The following is a 24,657-nucleotide window of genomic DNA, read 5'->3' as shown; positions in this document are numbered from 1 at the left end:
TTTGAGACATTCAGCCGTGTCATTTTACTTTTGAACCCTAACCTTGTTTTAATAAGGTAGCAATTAGAAGGAAAAACCCCAATTTGGTTTTCCTCCTCACTACTAACCTTTCCAGATTTCACTTCAGAGACTATTCAATGTAACTTTAAAATAAGTTTGTTCAAAGTTCATTGACCATTCCTCCACCTGTAGCTTTATCGCAATGGCCAGCGTTTATTGGAAAAACAGCGATTCCAATTTCCTCCGTCTTGGCTTTACATCGATAACATTGAGGGAGAGTGGGGTGCTTTCAATGACATCATGCGCAGAAAGGACAGTGCTATCCAGCAACAGGTGGCTAACCTACAAATGAAGATTGTCCAGGAGGATCGTGCTGTGGAAAGCCGTACTACTGATCTCCTGGGTGAATGGGAGAAAACAAAACCTGTGGCCGTAAGTAATTGTTCTTATTTCAAACCTTTCAGAAACTTGTTGTTTCCTACCATATGTTACATGTTTAACGTTTGCACTAAATGTCTATTACAGTTTATTTCTGGCTCTCGCACTGTTCTTTTGGGTACCTGGGCTCCGGTCGGCGGGCTCCCCGCGTTGATTCTCCGGCCCGCAATGGACCGAAGTCCCGCCGCTGACAGGCCTCTCCCGCCGGCGTGGATTAAACCACCTACCTGACCGATGGGATTGGCGGGCGGGCGCCGGGGTCCTGTGGGGGGGGGGGGGGGGGGGGGGGGGGGGGGGGGGGGGGGGGGGGGGGCACCGATCGGCGGGCAGGCCTGTGCCGTGGGGGGCATTCTTTTTCTTCCCCCTTCGCCATGGTTTTCACCATGGTGGAGGCGGAAGAGACCCCTGCGCATGCGCCGGTATGACGTCAGCAGCCGCTGACGCTCCGGCGCATGCGCAGACTTACGCCGGCCGGCGAAGTCCTTTCAGCCCCGGCTGGCGTGGCGCCAAAGGCCGTTCACGGCAGCTGGTGGAGTGGGCCTAGCCCCTCAATGTGAGGGCTTGGCCCCTAAAGGTGCTCCGCACCTTTGGGGCGGCCCAATGCCGGAGTGGTTCACGCCACTCCCAACACGCCGGGACCCCCCGCCCCGCCGGGTAGGGGAGAATCCCGGCCCTGATTCCCATAAACTTTAACTGGAGTAAAGATTTTGTCCATTGTAGTTTATAAAATCATGAATTGATGCAAGTTTAATTGGTCAGTAAACAAAATTATTTGTATCTAAAATGCTTTGAGCTCGAGAAAATAGTGTCATTGCACAAGTCTGTTTAAAATGTAATTTTTCATGTGAAGTACTTGGTGCTGTTACAAAGTGGGAGGTACTTTAAATATGTATATTATAAAAGTGAAACTTTTTTTTTAGGGGAACCTTCGACCTGAGGACGCTCTGCAAGCTCTCACTATCTATGAAGGAAAATTTGGTCGTCTAAAAGATGATCGTGAAAAATGTGCAAAAGCCAAAGAGGCTTTGGAGCTGACAGATACAGGATTGCTCAGTGGAAGTGAAGAACGAGTACAGGTATGTATTCTAACAACGTTGAAGACTAGGTTTGATGCTGCTGTGCAACTATTTCTAGCAGTTAGTAGCTGAAAATGTTAATGATTTTATCCTACTGGAACTCGCTGCTGTCTAGATCTGGATGAGGTGGAGGGAAGGGAATCTGAACTAGAAAGAGCTTAGCTCTAATTAGTGTTTCAATTTCCTAGGTTTGGATGTCATTCTCAAAATGTACCTGATATGAATGAGATGGGCAGAGAGTCACCTGTGTCAACATTGACTAATTTAAAGGACTAACCTTGAAGGCTTGGTTAAACAGCGCCCTTCTGTTTTAGTCTCCGGAATCTGCCAGTGGCCACTTAAACATAAGCTATTACCTTACTGGAATATCTGCTCTATTTTGTGTAAAGTCAAATAGAACGTACGTGTACATTCTGGAAATGTGCTAAGCAAGCTAGTCTGTCGATAGAAAATATTATTGCCCACTTCTGCTTCTGTACACTTGTGGTATGTATCCTGAATATCATTCTTTGCTGATGATTCCTCTTAACTACAGCTCTCATTTATGTCCCTTTTCATCAGATTGCATTGGAAGAACTGCAGGACCTCAAAGGAGTCTGGTCTGAGCTATCCAAGGTCTGGGAGCAAATTGACCAATTGAAAGAACAACCATGGGTTTCAGTTCAGCCACGCAAAGTATGAAAATACATTTGCTAATGTTTGTTTGAGGTTAATTTTTTTTTCCGACTGCCTAAATTTGAGAAGTTATTTGTGCAGACAGCTTCCGGTTTTCATCACCTGTCTTTTGTTGCTTGATTGGGAAAACGTGAATATTCTGCTTGGCATTCAGTAAGAGACAGGGACATGAGCGGAGCTGGAGGGGAAGAAAGAGGAGGAGTTAGATATGCGTGCACTTGTTTTGTAGAGATTTTCTAAACATACAGGTGTGTATGGAAAATGCAAACTTGCTATAGATTGCTCAGCCTCTCATCTCTGACAGAGTTTTGGATCCAAATACAAACCCTTCTTACAAATATTGTGAAGAGAGAGAAGGGGAAGAAATAATATTTACCCATGGAAGAAATTACCATTGTTCCTATAAAGAGAGATTTAGACTCGTTGGTACTGTAGCACTGCACCTAAAGGCTGTTGGAGTAGTGTACAGGGTTCCCAGCAACAGTAAGAAAGTACCATATGACAGATAAACAGACAAAAATGCCACCAAATTCAAAGTGCTTTGACCTGAAGATACAGTCTTGGACTTTAGAAACCCATTCTTACTCTAATTGCTGCCTGTCTGATGCTCTTTCTCGGTTCACTGGTTGACCACAGGAACCTACTGGTGAGTTGTAGTTTAGTTATGCCAGGCCACAGGGCCCGCACCCACTTTTACCATCTGCAGCAGTATCAGTAAAGCCCAGATTAATTCCTAGTACAGGCACTTAGCACACTTCATGAATATCTATAATTAGCAGTTAAGCCTCTAACAATAGATATGTTGGTTTGGCTTTCACTTAAAAAATGGATAAAAGCCAGACAGATGTTAAAAATAAACCTTCTTTCCACAGAATGATGTATAATTGCAGAACTCTCCTTGTAAAACTAGTAAAAAATCCCAAAAATGGCATTTAATAAAAAGATTGGATAGGTCAGACACCAGAAATCAGTAATCCTTCTATCCTGTGGTCTGATCACTGTCTTTGATATAAAATAGCATATTTCTGATTATCACTAGATGCATGGAAAGTAAGTTATCAATCGCATTGGGAATTCAATATCCTTGTTATTTACAGGTGCTGATTTGGAAATTGTTCCTCTTTCACCCTGACTTGGTACCAGGTGTTCCGCATATTCCCTCTAAGGCATTCTAGATAATTTCTCTTTGTACCAACATAATGTTAAAATACAGATTGAGCTCCGAATGTTATCTTCTGTTTCTGTGAAACTCTTCTGTTGGTGGTTAAAATCCCTAGACTAGATATTACTAATAATGTGTTTTATAGATAATTGCCACCTCACCGTAAACTTATTTTGCTTCACAAAAAACAGCTTCGTCAAAACTTGGATGGATTACTTAACCAACTAAAAAATTTCCCAGCTCGCCTGCGCCAGTACGCTTCATACGAGTTTGTACAGAGACTTCTGAAGGGTTACATGAAGGTATGTCCTAGAAATTTTATATAATGGGAAACATTTTGTTCATTTGTATGACCAAATGATAAATGTTAATTTAAAACTTTTTCTTGTAGATTAACATGTTGGTGATTGAGCTAAAGTCTGAGGCTTTGAAGGACCGTCACTGGAAGCAGCTGATGAAACGACTCCATGTTAACTGGGTGGTGTCTGAATTAACCCTGGGTCAGATATGGGATGTTGACTTGCAAAAAAATGAAGCTGTTGTTAAGGATGTGCTACTTGTGGCCCAGGGAGAAATGGCTTTGGAAGAATTCTTGAAACAGGTTTGTTCCAGACAGGATTGGGCGAGAACTTTAAAACTCTTGTACCCTTTCTCTTACTTCCCATAATCAGTATGCTTTCTTTGGAAAGGTAGATGTGTGTGGTCAGTTTAAATAACAGCGGCAAGCATTCATGGGTTTAAATAAAATCATTTATGAATTCCCCCCTAAATTCTACATCACTTATGCCGACACATACAAAGATGCAGCTAAAGAGAATACTGTACTTCACATTGTAACTAAAAGAATAATTTCATGGTCCGGCTCATTATAGGAGAGCGGTCATTGAGGGCCCAGTAAAGAAAGGACTTTTCCACCCTTGAATTGTAGTTTTGATGAGTTCAAATAGTTGATATTGAATATCTGGATAATTGCAGGGTTCCCTCGAAGAAATGAATGTTCAGCATGTCATGAAGTTACACATTTGTGATTTTTGTACCGGTGGCCCAATTTCTTAACAGGTGGACTTGGATTTAGGAATTGGGCTATGAGACATTTTAGATTTTGCAGCCTCCTGTTGTTAAAGGTAAAAAATGAATGACACTGCCTATCTACACTGCTGTGGCTTGCAGTGTTCTTTGCCCAGGTCTTTCTGGGTGTTCAGATGATTAAACTGGTCTCAAGCTAATTTTGGTCGCATGACCAACTGTCCACCTTGATGGGCTTAAAGCTGACAGCCAATGCTACACAATGGGGTTAACAGATGAGCTCTTCACACTTGCATTGAATTGGATTCTGCCCAGCTCTCATAATTAAGGTTCCAACACTGAGGCAAATATAAATCCTGCAGATGGTATTCATGTTGATTTGTTCAGTCCAGAGGGGGAAATCACCAAGCATGCTTAAATGAGGGACTCTCTGAAAACTTCAGGTAGCCTGTGTTGAAGTTGCAAAATCCAGCTGATCTGTGGCAACCATCTTAGCCACTGAGTGTCCGTTTTTTAAAATAAAGATGCTTCTATATGAACGAGCTCAGTATTTGAATTTATGAATAGGACTGAGGGAGATGGTGGTTTTGTGGTCACGTTACTGGACTGGTAACCCAGAGATCCGGGGTCATGCGCTCGAGACATGGGTTCCACCATGGTAGCTGATGGAATTTAAATTTAATTAATAAACCTGAAATATTAGAGTACAGAAGCAGGGATGTACAGGGCCTTGGTAAGGCCACACCTGGAATATTGTGTGCAGCTTTGTTCTCCTTATCTAGGGAAGCTTGCTCTAGAGGGAGTGCAGCGAAGGTTGACCAGACTGATTCCTGGGATGGCAGGACTGACTTATGAGGAGAGATTGAGTCGCTTAGGATTGTATTCGGTGGAGTTCAGAAGAATGAGGGGGTGTCTCCAAGAAAAAGTCTAGCAGAACTAGACAGTGTAGATGCAGGAAAGATGCTCCCGATGATGGGTGTTTCCAGAATCGGGGGGGGGTGCGGGCGGCACAGTCTGAGGATATGGGGTAGGCCATTTAGGACAGATGAAGAATTATCTCCTAACCGTATTCTGTTCTGCAACCTGAATTAATCATTGGGCTAAATTCTATAATTCTGCTTAACTGATCTTAGTCTAAAATTTGTTACAGATTCGAGAAATGTGGAACTCCTATGAGTTGGACTTAGTGAATTATCAAAACAAGTGTAGGTTGATTCGTGGCTGGGATGATCTATTCAACAGGGTGAAAGAGCACATCAACAGTGTGTCTGCAATGAAATTGTCCCCGTACTACAAAGTAAGTATTTATGGGAGTGTTTTTTTTAACCCTCTGTTGCTTTATGCTTTGCCCTTTTTCCTACTGAGATGAAATCCTTTCTGAATTGTAGTTAATCATCCTTCCACCATATATTTTACAATTGTTACATTTCCAGCTTTGTGTTCATACTTTTATAATTTTGCATTTTAATTTCTATTCCTTCATGCTTTCGCTCACCTTGCATTAGGCATTACCAAATTACAAGGTATCTGCTGCGTGTCTTTGTAGTCATTTTTAATGCAGTGAAATTTCAGTTATTTTTTGTTTTTAAGACATTTAAGAATTTCTGCTCTGTCAAAATATTTGTAGAGTTCAGAAATTATGGTTTTCCCAAGTGAAATTGTTCAACTGATTAAGCAGATTATCTGTTTTGGTAAAAGCTTAATCGGTATAATTTTCTGTGCTAATTGTGGCATTTCTGTAGGTCTTTGAAGAGGATGCCTTGAGCTGGGAAGATAAGCTAAATCGTATAATGGCACTCTTTGATGTATGGATTGATGTCCAGCGTCGCTGGGTCTATCTTGAAGGCATCTTTACAGGAAGTGCTGACATTAAGCATTTGCTACCTGTGGAAACTCAAAGATTCCAGAGGTACTTGAGTGCATTAACATTTAAATTTAAACAGTTATTCAGAAGTTCTTAAATTGAAGTGTGGTCTGATTGTATTGTCATTAAACAGCATCAGCACAGAGTTCCTAGCACTAATGAAGAAAGTGACCAAGTCTCCCCTCGTCATGGATGTTTTGAATATCCCAGGAGTGCAGCGGTCATTGGAACGGTTGGCAGATCTATTGGGCAAGATACAGAAGGCTTTAGGAGAATATCTGGAGCGAGAACGATCATCCTTCCCTCGGTAGAGAATTGATTATTTTTATTATTAAAAAATGACTCCATTGGGTGCTGGAAAGCAGAGAAAGAAATTATACAAGGGAGAAAGCTAACTTCCTGGAGGAGGAAGTCATATATTAGAAATGAACAGACTAAGAAGGACTACATGCAGTACAAAGAGAATTTTATAATGCATATATGTAAATGAACAAAGTGGGATGAATGAGGTTAATGGGCTACAAGCAAAAGTAGTTGTGTGGGAATATGATGTAGTGGCAGTAATGGAAATTTGGAGTAACAATGCTGAAGAACAAGAACTTTGTATCCTTGAATATTAAGTATTCAGAAAATATGGGGAAGGATAAAAGGTTGGGGTAGCAATACTCATTAAGGGAGAATTGTAGTGTTGGAAAGAGGATGTCTTTGATGGAGAAATATAGCCAGTTTGGTTGGAGTTGAGACATACGGGGAATGGTCTCTATTGTTGGCCTCCACATAGTGAAAGACGTAATTCGGAGTTAATAGGGTGGAATTTGGAACAATGAACATCAATAGGAAAACAATACTCAGCTAACTATTGGGATTGAAGGCAGACAAGTCTCTAGAAGGAATTGGTAGTGGATCCATTCATTACAATATTCCAAAATTCCCTGGACACAGGAAAGGTTCCAGTGGATTGGAAAAATGCTAATGTAACGCCCTTATTCAAAAAGGGAGGGAGGCAGAATGGGAAATTACAGATCAGTTAGTTTAACATCTTGTTGGGAAATTGTTAGAATCCATTATTAATATCAGGACATTTGGAAAGTCAAAACGCAATCCATCTGAATGAGCATGGTTTTATGGGGGGTAAATCATGTTTGACAAATTAGCTACAGTTCTTGGAAGATGTAACAAGTCAAGTGGATAGTGGGAATCCTAGATGTAGTATATCTGAGCTTCTGTAAGGCAGTCGATAAGGTGCCAGACAGATGGTTAATACACAGTTTAGATCACATGGGTCAGGGGTAATTTATTCACTGGATAGAAGACTGGCTGACAGACCAGACAGAGTTGGGTCTTTTTCTTGATGTCAGGATGTAACTAGTGGGGTGCACAGTGTTCAGTCTTTGCGCCTCAACTATTTACAATCTACATTAATGACTTGGATACAGGAATAAAAGGTTCCATAGATAAATTTGTGGATGACACAAAAATAGGTGGGACGGTAAGTTGCAATGGGGAAATTATCTTACAAATCAATATAGATAGGTTAGATGAGTAGGGCAAAATGTGGCAGATGGATTTTGACTTGGATAAGTAAGGTCATCCATTTTGGTCAGAAACATGGAAATTATCTAAATGGGAAAGAGACTTTGGGGCACTCCGGTGCAAAGGGATCTGAGTATCCTCATGCATGAGCCTCAGAAAACTAGCTAGCAGGTAATAAAGAAAGTAAATGGAATGTCAGCATTTATAGCTAGAGGAATAGGTAAGAAAGTGTTGTTGCAACTGTTCAAGGCATTGGTGAGACTTGACATGGAGTATTGTGCACAGTTTGGTCCCCTTATTTGAGGAAAGATGTAGTGGCATTGGAGGTAGTTCAGGGGAGGTTCACTAGATTGATTCCAGAGGTGGAGAGATTGAGCACTTTAGGCCTACACTCGAGTTTAGAAGAATGAGGGGAGATCAATTGAGGTATATAAGATGAGAAAGGGTATGGATAAAGTAGATGTGGAGCGGATGCTTCTTGTGGGGCATACTAGAATGAGAGGTCATAGTTTCAGGATAACAGGTAGCATATTTAAAACCGAGATGAGGAGAGGCTTCTCCCAAAGGGTTGTGAATCTGGAATTCACTACCCCAGAGTGCGGTAGATGCTGGGACAGTGAATAAATTTAAGGGGTAATTAGACCGATTTTTAGTTAGTGATGGGTTGAAGGGTTATGCAGGACTGTTGAGTTGAGGCCATGATGAGATCGGCCATGATCGCATTGAACGATGGATCAGGTTTGAAAGGCTAAATTGCCTACTCCTGCTCCCAGTTCTTATATTTTCAGAAATAACTATTCTGTTTAATTCCACCTTCCAGCTCTTGCTCTGTAGCCCTGCAGGTAACAGCACTTCAAGCACAAGTCTGGTGTTCTTGATTAATATTGGGATTTCTTGATTAATTTAGGGTTATGGGGAGAAGGCAGGAGAATGGGGATGAGGACCACATCAGCCATTTTCTAAAATATAAATTTAGAATACCCAATTAATTCTTTTTCCAATTAAGGGGCAATTTAGTGCGGCCAATTCACCCACCCTGTACATTTTTGGGTTGTGGGGGTGAAACCCACGCAAATACGGGGAGAATGTGCAAACCACACTGACAGTGATCCAAAGCAGGGATCGAACCTGGGCCCTCGGTGCTGTGATGCAGCAATTCTAACCACTACGCCATCATGCTGCCCTGGACCATATCAGCCATGATCGAATGGCAGAGCAGACACGATGGTCCAAATGGCCTGATTTTGCTCCTTTGTCTTACGGAGAGGCCGAAAAGCAAATCTTCTGAGAAATCAGACTGCAAGAACTATAAAGTATTGATAGTGATTAACCTTAATGACCCAAATATTGAGATGATCTAAAGGCAAAGGAGTGGGAGATATTTTGTTGTGTTCAGGAGCACTTCCCTGACCCATATGTTCTTAGTCCAACTTGGAAGGAGGCAATGTTGGATTTGGTGCTGATGAATGTAATAATACAATAAACTTTATTATTGTCACAAGTAAGCTTCCATTCGCACTGCAATGCATTTACTGTGAAAATCCCCTAGTCGCCACACTCCAGCGCCTGTTTGGGTGCACAAAGGAAGAATTCAGAATGTCCAATTCACCTAACAGCACGTCTTTTGGGACTTGTGGGAGGAAACCGGAGCGCGCGGAGGAAACCCACGTAGACATGGCACAGGCAGTGACCCAAGTGAGAATCGAACCCAGGATCCTGGTACTGTGAAGCAACAGTGCTAACCACTGTGCTACCATGCTGCCCGTAGACTAAGTGGACCAAATATCTGTGGGAGACCAGCATGATATCAAGGTTTGGATTAGTAATGGAGAGGAGCAAGGAACAACTGAAAGAACTACTTCAATGGGATGAAAAGAGATTAATCTTGGTAAAATGAGATGGACAGGAAAAACTAACAAAGCTATGGGTGATCTTTGAGGAAGAGATGTTTCAGAAACAATTTCAACGAGGATTACTGATAAGTGAACCAAAACCAGGGTTCCTTGGATGATAAAGGAGATAGAGAATATGATTAAACAAAAGACACTGAGACATACCGAGTGAATTATTTGTGCAAGAAGCCAGCCAAATGCAATAAGTTGAAAGGGAAGATGAAGAAAATCTGACTGACAGAGAGAGGATATAAGAATAGAATGGTAGTTGAAATGAAAGGAAACCCGGAAATCCTCTACTAACGTGTAAATAGTAAGAGGACAGTTGGGCCCTATTGGGCCAAAGTGGGTGATGTATACTTAAGAGGTACAAAGCAAGGCTTGTAATGTGTAGGAAGTGGATCTAAAGGACATTGGATGGGTGGGAAGTAAAATTTCAGGGCTAGTAGGGTGGAATAGAACTGACTAGATTGCTATATAGAGTGAGCATGGGCATGTTGAACTAGATGGCTACCCCTCTGCCTTATCACACTGATTTAGAGATCAGTCTCGTTTATAAAAATGCAGAAAGTTTGAGGCTGTACTTTGTCTAGTATATAAATTTAGATTATGTAAATCAGCCGTGTGCAATTTATTTCCAATTCATTGTGACAGTGTTATATTACAAAATGATAGCACATCATCTGTGTCCTTTTTGGTTTGACAAATCCACTTTGATGTAACTAGCGGGGCAGATGAGGGAGAGCCAGCGGATGGTAATAGATTTGGATTTAAAGATGTCATCTGATGGTACAAAAGATTGGATAATATATTAACATGGATTAAGGATTGGTTAAAGGACAGAGAAAAGAGTTATATTTGGATTGGTGTGTAACTTGTGTGGAGCGCTGCAAGGTTCCATGTTTGTGTTTCAGAAATTTACATTCTAGTGGTTTACATGAGGGGATAAAATGTAATATATCTAGGTTTGCTGACAATACAAAGCCAGGTCAGAAAATAAGCTGCAAGGAAGGTGCAAAGAGCCTGGAAAGAGATGTAGACAGGTTAACTGGGTAAACAGCTGGCAGGTGGAATATGCAGTAGGGAAATGTGAAATAATCCACTTGGAGAAAAAAATAGCATGTTTTTAAAAGGTGAGACACCAGTAAACGTTGGTATTAAGAATTTGAGTGTTCTTCACACCTTGGGATTTGGGTATGGCTGGCAAGACTAGCATTTATTGCCCGTCCCTAATTGCTTTAAAGCAGTGGTGAAACACCACCTTGAATAAGTGCAGTCTACACAGAACTGTCAGAGTTCAGGATTTTGCCTAGCGACAGTAGAAGATGGGCGATATAGTTGAAAGTCAGGATGGTGAGGGACCTGAAAGAGAGCTTGCAAATGGTGATGGATCCTCTGTTTTTCTCCTTCTAGCTGGTGGAGGTACAGCAAGCCATTGGGAGGGCAAATGTTATGTTAACCTTTATTACAAGAGAGTGGGGTGATAAGACTAAGGAAATCCTGCCTGGTGTAAGGCTTTGGTTTGACCATGCCCTGCATACTGTATAGAGTCACACCCCTCTCTTTTTCTAAGGAAGTATCTTAGAGTTAAGAAGAACGGCAGATAATCTCTCCAAGGCATCAAATTCTGATGACCTGACATGCTGAGACCCTTTCTCCTTTGCCAGGTGTCTAGACTAGGGGTCATAGTCTCAGGCCAGAGATTGGCCATTTAGTTCAGATCAGAGATTTCTTCACTCAGGGTTGTGAACTTCAGAATTGTCGGTCACTGAGTATATTAAGACTGAGTTAATAGATGATTGGGCAGGAAAGGAATAAAGGGATTTGGAGACTGCAGGAAAGTGATGTTGAACGGTATACAACCATGATCTTACAGAATGGCAGAGTACTCTCATGCTGAATGGTATACTGTTTCTTATGGCCTTATTCTCTTCACTAATGAACACTATATACTTGTACTGATTTTCAGGTTCTATTTTGTTGGTGATGAGGACTTGTTGGAGATTATTGGCAACAGTAAGAATGTGGCTAAGTTGCAGAAGCACTTTAAGAAGATGTTTGCAGGTGTTTCTGGTATCATTCTTAACGAAGATGCTACAGTTGTCTTGGGAATTGCATCGCGTGAGGGAGAAGAGGTTTGTTTGTGCATTTCTTTCCTTTAGCAACTGAAGTTCATGAGTACATTGGTTTAAATATGGTATAAGCAATACTAATCAATTTAAAATGCATCTAATTATCTTTCAAATTAACATTTTTCTGACTGACAGGTGCTTTTCAAGACTCCTGTTTCAATCACTGAGCACCCAAAGATTAATGAGTGGTTAACCTTGGTGGAGAAAGAAATGAGGGTCACCTTGGCTAAATTGTTGGCCGAGTCAGTCACTGAAGTTGGGATCTTTGGCCAAGGCACTTCAATCGATTCTGCAGACTACATTTGCTGGATTGATAAATACCAGGTATGTATGCAGAAGTAAAGAATGGCTAATATGTAGTGAAGTAGCAGTATATAATTTCTAATAACTTTTTCAATAGTATGATGCTCAATTTATTTTCTTCATGATGCACTTTCACTGTCCAAACATGAAAATCTTGGTAAACACTTCTAAAACTAGAACATTGAAGACTTTGCTTTATCCTTGCTGTAATCCGCTGAAAAGATTACACTAACGTCTAACTAATTTGCTTAATTTATCTTTAAATGTAGGCCCAGCTTGTTGTCCTTTCAGCTCAGATATCATGGTCTGAAAATGTGGAAAACGCCCTAAATAATGGTACTAGTGGTGGTCAGTCCCCACTTGCCCCAGTCCTGGTTAATGTGGAAGCTACTTTGACTGTGTTAGCGGATTCTGTATTGATGGAGCAACCAGCACTTCGCAGGAGGAAACTTGAGCACCTGGTGAGTGAACATCCTGTATCCCTGTAGGGAAAATTTAGTAGTGATGTGAACAGTTCTATTAAATTGGAGATGTACATGAAGCATACATTCTCAATATGTCCTTAATATTTTTCTCAATTTGGTGTGGTTTTTCAAAATCAAATGAACATTTGGATATTTAATGTTTAATTTGCAAATAGTTGACTCAAATATCCTGTAGAAGATGATATGTGCATATGTTGAATGGATTTTCGAAGTAGACCTTTGGTTTTAATATGTCGAGAGATTAATGAAAGACTTTCTCTGGAATGAATTCCTCCTAAAAAGCATTTAGAGAGATATGTGTGTATATAATTGACTACACAAAATGTACTGGATAAAATTTTAGCTTTCTAGCACTTTTAGCTTTTAATCACTTCATATCTTTTGTTACAGATCACTGAATTAGTGCATCAGAGAGATGTAACCAGAATGCTGATCAAGAATAAAGTAGATCAGCCTAAATCGTTTGACTGGCTCAGTCAAATGCGATTCTACTTTGATCCCAAGCAAACTGATGTGTTACAGCAGCTATCAATACAAATGGCTAATGCAAAGTTCAATTATGGCTTTGAGTACCTTGGTGTTCAAGATAAACTCGTACAGACACCTCTCACAGACCGTTGTTATTTGACTATGACACAAGCTCTGGAAGCTCGTCTTGGCGGGTCTCCATTTGGTAGGTGGTGGAAACGTAGTCAACAGCTTCGCTACACTAAAGAAAATTAAATTACCTTTCCATTGATTTCCAAAAGCTGTCTAAAGGTCATTATGTAAGATATGATGCACGTATCTTGAAACATAATACTGAGGGAATTAGCAGGGTAAATACCAGGAGGATATTTCTACTTATGGGAGAGATTAGAATTAGGGGACAGAGCTTAAGAATTAGGTCTTCCTTTTAAGCCTTGATGAGGAATTGTTTTCTAAGGTACATTAGTATGTGGAATTCTCTTCCTCAATAGTGGACGCTGGGTCTTTTGAGTTTATTCAAAGCAGAGTTAGACAAATTTTTGATAGACATTGGAGGTTATGGGGCACAGATAAGAAAGTGGATTTGAGACCATAGCAGTGTTTTTATTGAATGGCGGCGCATGTTTGTTGGGCCAAATGGCCTGCCCCTAAGTCGTCTGTCCCTATCATGAAACAGACTGAAGATTCCTAGTTTGCCTCCTGGAGCATGAGTTTGCTTAAATGTGGTGGAGGGAAGTGACAGGGTGGGGAGAAGAAAATAATACTTCGCATAACTGTCTGATAACCCATCCTGCCAAACTGCACCCATGTTCGCCTGATGGAGCCTGAATCATGTTTAATTTTATTGCTCTCCACTGTTAAATAGGCTGACACATGAAAGACCACTTCTGCTCGCTGCTTCTGTTTTTTCATAAAAATCTATCTTAGCAAGGATCAATATCAGGAGAGAAGGAAGGTGTAGAATTGACTAAGAAAAACACTTGGCAGCATCAACATTTTGGTTTGTTCCAACTGAATTGCTCTCGCATGGATGGTTCAAATGATAAGAAAAAGCACATTCCAAAGCATTTAGCTTTTAACCAGTTATTTGAAAAGCAGCATCTGTTTGTGGTGACATTTCATTTTCTTGCAAAAGTTACTTTTGTGGTATGTGTATCACGTTTAATTATTTTGTTCCAATCTTTGTTCTGCATTAGGTCCCGCTGGTACTGGAAAAACAGAATCTGTCAAAGCACTTGGACACCAGCTTGGACGCTTTGTTCTGGTCTTTAACTGTGATGAGACCTTTGATTTCCAGGTGCTGATTTTAGTACTGTGGTGCCAAATTATCGAATGGAATTTATTAAACTTTCAGAAAACTATTTTCAAGAATACTTTTGTAGTTTAAAACAAAGTTCATGAAAGAAGGATGTGAGGTGGGGAAGTTTATATCAATGTAACCCCTCAAATTACTGAGCGAAATGGTAAAATCCGTTAAAACCTGGTGCCTTATTACTAATCTTGCTTGCCTTTAAATTTGTTGAAACTTTATATAAGGCCCCCCCCCCCCCCCCCCCCCCCCCCCCCCCCCCCACCCCCAACAAGAAGATGTTTTCTTGCCTAATTAACTTTTCCTTAATTTAGGCCATGGGTCGTATTTTTGTGGGTCTCTGTCAAGTGGGAGCCTGGGGTTGTTTTGACGAATTCAATCGCCTTGAAGAACGTATGCTGTCGGCTGTATCCCAGCAAATACAGTGCATCCAGGAAGCACTCCGTGAGCACTCTAATCCCAGCCGTGATAGAAGTGAGTAACATTGTTCAGTATTGATTTGTGCTGATCTGCTATTCTTTCTCTATATTGGTAGTTTATAACTTTTCTACAGTCCAATAACCTTTTACTGTTACTTTTACATTTTGCAGCAGGCATGCTTTGCTCATAGCCGAAATATTCCGCATTGAAGTACATTATCTTCAATTGAATCTGCATCTATTGACTTTTATTTTAAAAAAACACGAATAGTGCAAACCTACAGCAGCTACTTGAGTTTATGTATAAAAAGCATCCTAGGATTTACAGAGAATGAGGGGATAAAACAAAATCAAGACTTGTGCCAAGCCCTGGTGATAGAGTTGAGTAAGATAACTGAAAGTTGGATTGAATAGATGATTTTAGTGGCAACCAAGGTACGGCTGAGTAAGGGGAGGGAATTCTAAAGAATGAGACTGGGGCAAATGCAGGCTCTGCTATCAATAATTGCAGAAGAGATAAAAATGTTTGAGTCCATTGTTATGGTGTTGTGGGGTAAAGGAGAAAATCTATGGTGGTAGGCGCTTGAAGGAACAACCTGATGTGTTGCAGTCACAGTTCATACCTTTTTACCATTTTATCCAAGACTGCCATGAGCTGCACAAAGCTATATTATAGAGATTTGGACAGGTTAGAGTTGGGGATGGTACATTGTGGACTTTGGGCGAGGAACAGTGATTAAAGTTGAGGGGATATTTGGTTGAATGGAGGGCTAATGTATCGATAGATAATGTAATTTTGTAATTGATGGCTTTTTTCTTAATAAACGCCTGGTAGTTTGTGTAAATTGTGTACATGGGAGCTGCTGGCAGCTACATTGTAAGACGGTTTGTCATGTGATGGTCAGTTCTGTCGAGCATTGCTTGTGGCTCAAGCCCCACGAGAAGGTGCACAATTCACTGACCTCTCTTCAGCCTACTGAGCCTTTGTCGGTGTCAATGTCCACGATCTTTATATTGCGCTTGCAGATACCCTTATAACAGAGGGTTGGATGCTCAAGAGGCCATGACCTCATGGCCAGTTCACCATACAGAAGGTCTTTGGCATACAGCTACCATCCATCCGATGAATGTGGCTGAGCCAGCCGTGGTGCAAGTAACTTGCATTTCTTACAGGTACTATCGTATAGAAACCACCATTCCCACTTCTAGACAGTTAATATCATGGTTCCCTCAAAAATAAAACTTTGATAGTGGAATCAAAGCTTGAACCAACCTTGCAGAAACTCTCACATTGACCTCTACAGCTGCTCTCCTGGTTCTCATTGTGTCTAACCTAAACCCCTTCAATTTACTGCTATCCATGTGCCTCGCCAAGAGTTGCTTAAATGTCCCTAATGATTCTGACTCCACCATCTCTGCTGGCCGTGCATTCCACGCACCCACCACTCTGTGTAAAGAACCTACCTCTGACATCTCCCCTATACCTTCCTCCAATCACCTTAAAATTATGTCCACTCGTGACAGCCATTTCCGCCCTGGGGAAAAGTCTCCAGCTATACGCTCTATCCATACCTCTCATCACCTTGTACACCTCTATCATGTCACCTCTCTTCCTTCTTCACTCCAGTGAGAAAAGGCCTAGCTCCCTCAATCTTTCTTCATAAGACAGTCCAAGCAGCATCCTGGTAAATCTCTGCACCCTCTCCAATGCATCCACATCCTTCCTATAATGAGGTGACCAGAACTGGACACAATATTCCAAGTGTGGTTTATAAAGCTGCAGCAAAACCTCACGGCCCTTAAACTCAATCCCCCTGTTAATAAAAGCCAACACACCATACGCCTTCTTAACAACCCTATCAACCTGGGTGGCAACTTTGAGGGATCTATGTACGTGGACCCCAAGATCTCTCTGTTCGTTCACACTTCCAAGAATCCTACTTTTAATCCTGTATTCAGCAATCAAATTTGACCTTCCAAAATGAATCACTTCACATTTATCTAGGTTGAACTCCATCTGCCACTTCTCAGCCCAGCTCTGCATCTGTCAATGTCCTGTTGTAACCTGCAACAGTCCTCCACACTATCTACAACTCCACCAACCTTCATGTCATTGGCAAACTTACTAACCCACCCTTCCACTTCCTCACCCAAGTCATTTATAAAAACCACAAAGAGCAGAGGTCCCAGAACAGATCCCTATGGGACACAACTGGTCACCGACCTCCAGGCGGGATTCTTTCCATCCACTCCCACTCACTATCTTCTTTCGGCCAGCCAATTCTGTATCCAGACAGGCAAATTTCCCTGTATGCCATACCCCCTAACTTTCTGAATGAGCCTACCATGAGGAACCTTATCAAATGCTATAGAGATTCTATTAACCAAAGAGGCATTGCCAGGCGTCCAGAAACCAGATTACAGGAAGGGAGGCAGGTGTCAGTAAAGCTGGTGGAGACAAGCGGAAGATGACCTCTCGAGCTGCCAGTTGTCATTCTCCCTCCCTGCATCAATACATTTCCTCTCCATCTTAGCCACTTTCTTACCAATACGGCATACCGGCTTACTTTCACTTCTTTTGGAGCCAGCGCAGATATCTTTGACTTAGTTTATGCTGATGGAACTAGCACACTCCAGGACCTCTTGTGTTAGTAACCTTGCCGTACCAAGAGAGGATACATTTAAGCAGTAAAGGTGGACACTGTTTAGCCTTTTCTCCTGTCTATCTTTTGTTGTCTCGGTTAAGTCGCATGACTAGAGGAATGTGTTGAGATCCGAGGCTTTTGTTACTCTCAGTTTGGAGTTCTCAGTCAGATTATTGCCATTCCACACTCCCCTTACTCAACTTTGACACAATCACTGCAACTTTTAGGCTGCATGTGTTGATTTTAGCATTAAGTGACGGATTGCTGCTGTTTGTGGAGTCTAGATATGCAAAACTATCAACTACCTCCAGCATCACATTGTCAATCCTGATAATGGCAGCATCCTGGACTATGTAATTTATCTTCCTGCTGCTCATGTTCAAACCGAATTTGTTTGAGGCAAGAGAGAGTCTGCCTAATGGACAAGTGCTCGTCAGTATGGATAATGTGGCATCATCAACCACCTAGGTGATCACTTGCCCCACCTTCATCTTAGATGTCAGGCGAGCACTTCTCAGCTCTGCATCTGTCAATGTCCTGTTGTAACCTGCAACAGCCCTGGACACTATCTTCAACTCCACCAATCTTCATGTCATCGACAAACTTACTAACCCACCCTTCCACTTCCTCATCCAAGTCATTTATAAAAACCATAAAGAGCAGAGGTCCCAGAACAGATCCCTATGGGACAGGAGGCTGCACAGCTTTTCATCAGTTCTGGCGTGTAAGTAAACAGTTATTGTTGATGACCTGAAGGCATATGACTACAGCAAAGAGATGAATATGTCAATGGGTGTTGATGTCAATGCAATCCTATTGGATAGCTGGTTCTGATGTTGCACACTGTGAAGAGGAAATCATATTGAGCAGCTCAGGCTGGCAGTTAATTTTCTCCAGTTTAAATGGTAGTCACGTGGTCTAATGTATTGGCAAGATTGATGGAGGCAATATATAGTTGTCGTCTTGGTTCATGAGGCTTCTCTTGTGGCTGTCAGACTGAAAATTTTCAATTGTAGATCTTCCAGTCATAAAACCACACTAGGATGCGAGGGGTTGATGCGTTCAGCCAAGATGTGCAGCCTGACCAGTGCAATATGGATAAATAACGCCCCACAATGTTCAATGCCTTGATATTGCAGTCACTGCGGTTTCCCTTGTTCTTGTACAGGGTCACGGTCTTTCTATCATGTATATCATGGGGCAGCATGGTAGCATGGTGGTTAGCATAAATGCTTCACAGCGCCAGGGTCCCAGGTTCGGTTCCCGGCTGGGTCACTGTCTGTGCGGCGTCTGCACGTCTTCCCCGTGTATGCATGGGTTTCCTCCGGGTGCTCCGGTTTCCTTACACAGTCCAAAGATGTGCGGGTTAGGTGGATTGGCTATGCTAAATTGCCCGTAGTGTCCTAAAAAGTAAGGTTAAGGGGGGGGGTTGTTGGGTTACGGGTATAGGGTGGATACGTGGGTTTGAGTAGGGTAATCATTGCTCGGCACAACATCGAGGGCCGAAGGGCCTGTTCTGTGCTGTACTGTTCTATGTTCTGTCTCATCGCACTGCCCCCTTCCTCCAAGGATATCTGAATATAACCAATAGTCATTGATGCACCACTGAGCAGCCCATTGGCTTTTATTTCACATTTCTCGGTGCAATCACAGTTTTCTCACGCTGATTTGTCTTGTAATTAAAGTAGACCACATGGCTTCAATGACCGATTGCATAACAATGATGTTGGCCTTGAACCAATCACCATTTGAGATGGAGTTAGGATCATATTCTCTGGAGTTCAGAAGTATGAGGGGGGACTCTAAGAGGACCTTTAAAATTGTATCGGGACTAGACAGGATAGATGCAGGAATGATGTTCCTGAAGTTGAGGGAGTCCAAAAACGGGATCACAGTCCACGAATACAGGTTATACCATTTAGTGCTTAAATTTTTTAAATATATAAATTTAGAATACCCAATTATTATTTTTTTTTCCGATTGAAGGGGCAATTTAGCATGGCCAATCCACCTAACCTGCACATCTTTTGGGCTGTGGGGGTGAAGCCCACGTGACACGGAGAGAATGTGCAAACTCCTCATGGACAGTGACTCAGGGCCGGGATTCGAACTCGGCGCTGCAGTCCCAGGGCTAACCACTGTGCCACGTGCTGCCCCCTTAGGACTAAGATAAGGAGGAATTTCTTCACCCAGTGAGTGGTGAGCCTGTGGAATTCTCTACCACAGGAAGCTGTTAAGGCCAAAACAGTTTGTTTTCAAGCTTTTGGGGCTAAAGGGATCAAATAATATATGGGGGTGGAGGGAGTGAGGACAGGTTACTGAGTTGGATAATCAGCCATGATAATGGAGCGGGGTCCAAGGACCAAATGGCCTACTCCTAAATTCTACATTTTGTTCAGAATGGTGCTCATATCCAGGGCTAACCCCGTGCCCTAATCTGGATGTTTCCAGGGCACTTTGTGGCATGGTATGTTTTGAAAGGAGGTATTAGTAACACTAAGCTCATGGCAGCAGCAAAACTCAAGTTGTCTCTTTGTTCTCATTTATCTTTCCCAGGAAGTGAAATCTGAACAGGAAGACCAGGTCTCATGGGCTGTGTTCACCCCTGTTCAAATCCCCCAGTAGACAGTTCTGACTTAGAAACTCTGCTGATGCTGGTGTCAAGCACGTCAAAACTGATCTTTCACCTCTAGTGAACACAGCATTGGAACATGACTACTGATGAGGTTAACTGGCCTTGTCGGAGTTGAGGTTGATGGAAAGAACACGTTCTAAGAAATTGTTAGAAGGATCTGTCATAGAGAATAGAGAGTTCCTCACGGCGAAGCCCACACCTTATTCGGACATTGCTTCTACATGTTTCCCCTGCCAGATGACCATGTAATGTTTATCTTAGTGATATGCTCAGTGAGCCAGGTGTTGAGTGCTATGTTGATGTTCAGCCTATGAAGTTCCACGTCGATCACAATGGTCTTGCGTACTTTATTGACCAGCTGCAAGTTCTAGAATCATAGAATCCCTCCAGTGCACAAGGAGGCCATTCATCCCACCGAGTCTGCACTGACCCTTCAAAAGACCACCCCACCTAGGTCCAATTCCCCCCATCCTATTCCCACAACCCCACCCAAAGGGGCAATTTAGCATGACCAAAGCACCTAACCGGCATATCTTCGGCCTGTGAGAGGAAACCCACGAAGACATGGGGAGAATATGCAAGCTCCACACAGTCACCCGATGTCGTAATTGAACCCAGGTCCCTGGTGCTGTGAGTCAGCAGTGCTAACCACCGTGCCACCTCAAAGTCATGTTATTCTTTATGGGTGGTCCTGATGTTGCAGCCTGCCATCTCTTTTTTATTTGTTTACCTGGTGGATTCCAACCACTAATTGAGCAAAACTAAGCTCCAAACATTTATGAAAGCAGATGGACCATGGTGAATCAACACTTCACTATCTGGGGTTGCTTGAGTTGAAATTATCACTTATAACTTCTGTGCCCTCTGGTGTGTTTACGTTCCGCAGTGAAACTGGGGTTTCGTCTCCAGGATGCAAGCCTGGGCAAAAGTTATGGAGACCCTTGACTTCCCTTCTCAACCGCAGTGGTTAAGTCCAAAGGAATGCAAAGCATTTTATTTGGCACCAGCTTTGTTGCATCAGTTATCAGAAAGATGATATATTTGGACATTGGGATGTTTATGGATGACTGCATTGAAGGATGTATATGAAATGAAAATGAAATGAAAATCGCTTATTGTCACGAGTAGGCTTCAATGAAGTTACTGTGAAAAGCCCCCAGTTGCCACATTCCGGCGCCTGTCCGGGGAGGCTGGTGCGGGAATCGAACCGTGCTGCTGGCCTGCTTCATCTGCTTTAAAAGCCAGCGATTTAGCTCTGTGAGCTAAACCAGCCATTGACTGCACGCTAGTTGTGTAATTGTGTAATGACTGCATTGAGGGATGTATGTATATATATATATATGAAAGATGAGTAAGGGAATTGTGGAACAGTTCAGACATGATCTAATGGGATGACAAAACAGGTTTGAGATGCTGACCAACATATTCCTAATTTTAGATGATCCACTTGAATTTACTATTTCAGATCTGCTCATTTTCTTTCAGGTTCTCCTACTATCACATGTGAGCTGCTGAACAAACAAGTAAAAGTCAGAGCAGATATGGCTATTTTCATTACTATGAATCCAGGATATGCTGGTCGCTCCAACCTACCAGATAACTTGAAGAAGCTCTTCCGTAGTCTGGCAATGACAAAACCAGATCGCCAACTCATTGCGCAGGTTATGTTGTATTCACAAGGGTTCCGCACAGCTGAAACCCTTGCAAACAAGATTGTTCCATTCTTCAAGTAAGCATCTTAACTTAAACTTGACTGTGCTTCACTTTAAAAAAAAAAAAAAAAGTTTTTTGATGCATTGAGAAATTGTAAACTTTTTGTGATTTGTTAAATGTTCGAATTACACAACTAGCATACATTGAAATTGTTCTTTAAAGGCTTTGTGATGAGCAGCTGTCATCTCAGAGCCACTACGATTTTGGTCTGCGAGCCCTGAAGAGTGTGTTAATAAGTGCTGGTAATGTGAAGAGGGAGAGGATTCAGAGGATAAAGAAAGAAAAAGGAGAACGTGGTGAAGTTGTCGATGAGGCAGAAATTGCAGAGAACTTGCCTGAGCAAGAGGTTAGTTCAACACAACGTGCCTGGAAAGGTTGCAATTCCATTTCACTTCCTTTTACATACGCAGTTCAATGCCAAGTTGAAAAGAAAAATGCATGTAGCGTAAGACTAAAATGTATTTCATTGTTATTCTATCCTGATCATTGCTGTTGTAGTATTTTTCAATCTTGCCATTTGTTTTTTTTATTTTTAAGCCCATGTCACTAACAAAATATTGAGAAATAAGTATACAATGTTTAAGAGGCTAAAATAGGTTAAATTAGCTTGATATGTATCTTGAGTACCTTTTTGGTTATTGTACTCATGTACTCATTCATTCTCCATTTAGAAGGTGTAGCTCGAGCGCATCTTAAAATAAACATATCTGACCTGTGCATCAACTAAACCGTCATTTTATATTTTGTTAATACTCGTAGAACCAATTTTATGTTGAATAATTCTAGTCATTAATTGACATTCTCTACAGATTCTAATCCAAAGTGTCTGCGAGACGATGGTTCCCAAACTTGTTGCAGAAGATATCCCACTGCTCTTTAGTCTTTTGTCTGATGTATTTCCTGGAGTACAGTATCATCGAGGGGCAATGACTAATTTGCGTGAGGAATTAAAGAAAGTTTGTCAAGAAATGTACCTTACCTATGGTGATGGTGAAGATGTTGGTGGAATGTGGGTTGAAAAGGTGAGTTCTGAATTTCCATTGCTTTGTAGATTTTATGCCTTCTCCAGCATTTAGGTTTTTGTATATTCTTTGGCTGTGTAACTGTGAAGTAACGTTCATTGAATGTTCCACATTAGGTGCTTCAGCTATATCAGATCTCTCAGATAAACCATGGTTTAATGATGGTGGGACCATCAGGCAGTGGAAAAAGTATGGCCTGGCGTGTTTTATTAAAGGCTCTTGAGCGGCTTGAGGGAATAGAAGGAGTTGCTCACATTATTGATCCAAAAGCTATCAGCAAGGACCATTTATATGGAACATTAGACCCAAACACTAGAGAATGGACTGATGGATTGTTCACACATGTTCTTCGAAAGTAAGTTGAATGGAAATTTTGTTTTCTCATCAGTTTTTCTCCTTTTCTTCCTGAAGATGTTGAATCCCCAGTATAATTCCACGGTGCTGGCTGCCCTCTGCTTTACCCAAGTAGCCATTTTATACATCTGAGATATAACATTGAATGCCAGTCGGCTATTCAATAGCAGTAACATCATCATAATCTTTATTGTCACAAGTAGGCTTACATTGAAATGAAGTTATTGTGAAAAGTCCCTAGTCGCCACATTCCAGCGTCTGTTCGGGAACACGGGGAGAATTCAGAATGTCCAAATTACCTAACAGCACATCTTTGGACTGTGGGAGGAAACCGATGCAGACACTGGGAGAATGCGCAGACTCGACACACAGTGATCCAAGCTGGGAATCGAACCTGGAACCCTGGAGATGTGAAGCAACAGTGCTACCCACTGTGCTACAATGTTCTGTGCTGCCCATAGTAACATAGTAGCCAAACTCAATCGTAGCCAAATGTTCACACTTCCAGCAAGGATTAGCCCAGGTTTTCTGTTGGTTTCCTTCCTGACTTGTGGTTAATGAGCTGCAAGTGTCTGACTGGTGGGAAGCAGACCTGGTCAACATGACTCTGCTACAGTCTGGGTAAACATTCACCTATCTGGAATTTTTAATTTTTAAAAAAAATCAGTATTAAATGTGCTTATAGTGTAAAATATATAGAATGTCAAGCATTGTTAACTATGTAAATGCAATGATTTTTAGGATTATTGACAACGTACGCGGTGAGCTGCAGAAACGGCAGTGGATTATCTTTGATGGTGATGTGGATCCTGAATGGGTAGAAAATTTGAATTCTGTTCTAGATGATAACAAGCTGCTTACTCTGCCCAATGGAGAACGACTCAGCCTTCCACCAAATGTAAGAATTTTTGCAAAAGTATGGATACAGAATTTATGCTCCTCCAAAATAAAAGTGACAAGTCCTAAAAATATATACCTTAAAATTTTATTTTCAATAGGTACGAATTATGTTTGAGGTCCAAGACTTGAAATATGCTACACTAGCCACTGTATCCAGATGTGGAATGGTATGGTTCAGTGAAGATGTTCTCAGTACTGATATGATATTCAATAACTTCTTGGCTAGACTACGTAGCATTCCTCTGGATGAGGGAGAGGATGAGGCCCAGCGTAGACGCAAGGGCAAAGAAGATGAGGAACAAGAAGCTGCTTCCCCAATGCTTCAGGTACCCAACCTAGTTTATTGGTGAATTTTCAGTGTAAAAATTATGTAACTTTGCTCCCAGAGCAGACTGGACACTTTTATATTTGCACCTGAATTGGTTTAGCAGAAGCTGAATCTTACAAATATGAGCCAGACAGTTTGGATGACTAGAGAAGCTACATTGCTGTTGTAAGCGGAGATGTATTGAAATAAAAGGTAAACGGTGCTGTAACTTCCCAATTGAATAATACAAAATTCGAACTGTATTTTCCCACCAGTAGATTTCTTGCAAACATGTTTTG

The 24,657-nt window shown here is 41.7% G+C and overlaps 1 protein-coding gene across 3 annotated transcripts in view; it reads left to right on the top strand.

Moving 5' to 3' along the window:
- Positions 1-24,657, top strand: part of dync1h1 (dynein, cytoplasmic 1, heavy chain 1) — a 140,420-nt gene that overhangs the window by 21,160 nt on the left and 94,603 nt on the right. For 2 of the 3 annotated variants that reach the window (XM_038776735.1, XM_038776726.1), the window contains exons 16-36: positions 193-432; positions 1,359-1,514; positions 2,076-2,189; positions 3,543-3,653; positions 3,743-3,952; positions 5,528-5,674; positions 5,883-5,900; positions 6,120-6,286; positions 6,375-6,548; positions 11,636-11,801; positions 11,934-12,122; positions 12,371-12,562; positions 12,977-13,259; positions 14,251-14,351; positions 14,678-14,837; positions 21,548-21,791; positions 21,938-22,121; positions 22,585-22,797; positions 22,914-23,152; positions 23,893-24,049; positions 24,150-24,377. In XM_038776735.1, coding sequence (XP_038632663.1) covers positions 193-432; positions 1,359-1,514; positions 2,076-2,189; positions 3,543-3,653; positions 3,743-3,952; positions 5,528-5,674; positions 5,883-5,900; positions 6,120-6,286; positions 6,375-6,548; positions 11,636-11,801; positions 11,934-12,122; positions 12,371-12,562; positions 12,977-13,259; positions 14,251-14,351; positions 14,678-14,837; positions 21,548-21,791; positions 21,938-22,121; positions 22,585-22,797; positions 22,914-23,152; positions 23,893-24,049; positions 24,150-24,377 — 3,693 coding nt within the window. The remainder of the gene's footprint in view (positions 1-192; positions 433-1,358; positions 1,515-2,075; positions 2,190-3,542; positions 3,654-3,742; positions 3,953-5,527; positions 5,675-5,882; positions 5,901-6,119; positions 6,287-6,374; positions 6,549-11,635; positions 11,802-11,933; positions 12,123-12,370; positions 12,563-12,976; positions 13,260-14,250; positions 14,352-14,677; positions 14,838-21,547; positions 21,792-21,937; positions 22,122-22,584; positions 22,798-22,913; positions 23,153-23,892; positions 24,050-24,149; positions 24,378-24,657) is intronic. The other variant, XM_038776742.1, reaches the window with a different exon arrangement.

Source organism: Scyliorhinus canicula, chromosome 2 (assembly GCF_902713615.1).
Source record: "Scyliorhinus canicula chromosome 2, sScyCan1.1, whole genome shotgun sequence".
NCBI lineage: Eukaryota > Metazoa > Chordata > Chondrichthyes > Carcharhiniformes > Scyliorhinidae > Scyliorhinus > Scyliorhinus canicula.
The sequence above is the reverse complement of the archived record's forward strand: the minus strand, read 5'-3'. Positions and strand labels throughout refer to the sequence as shown.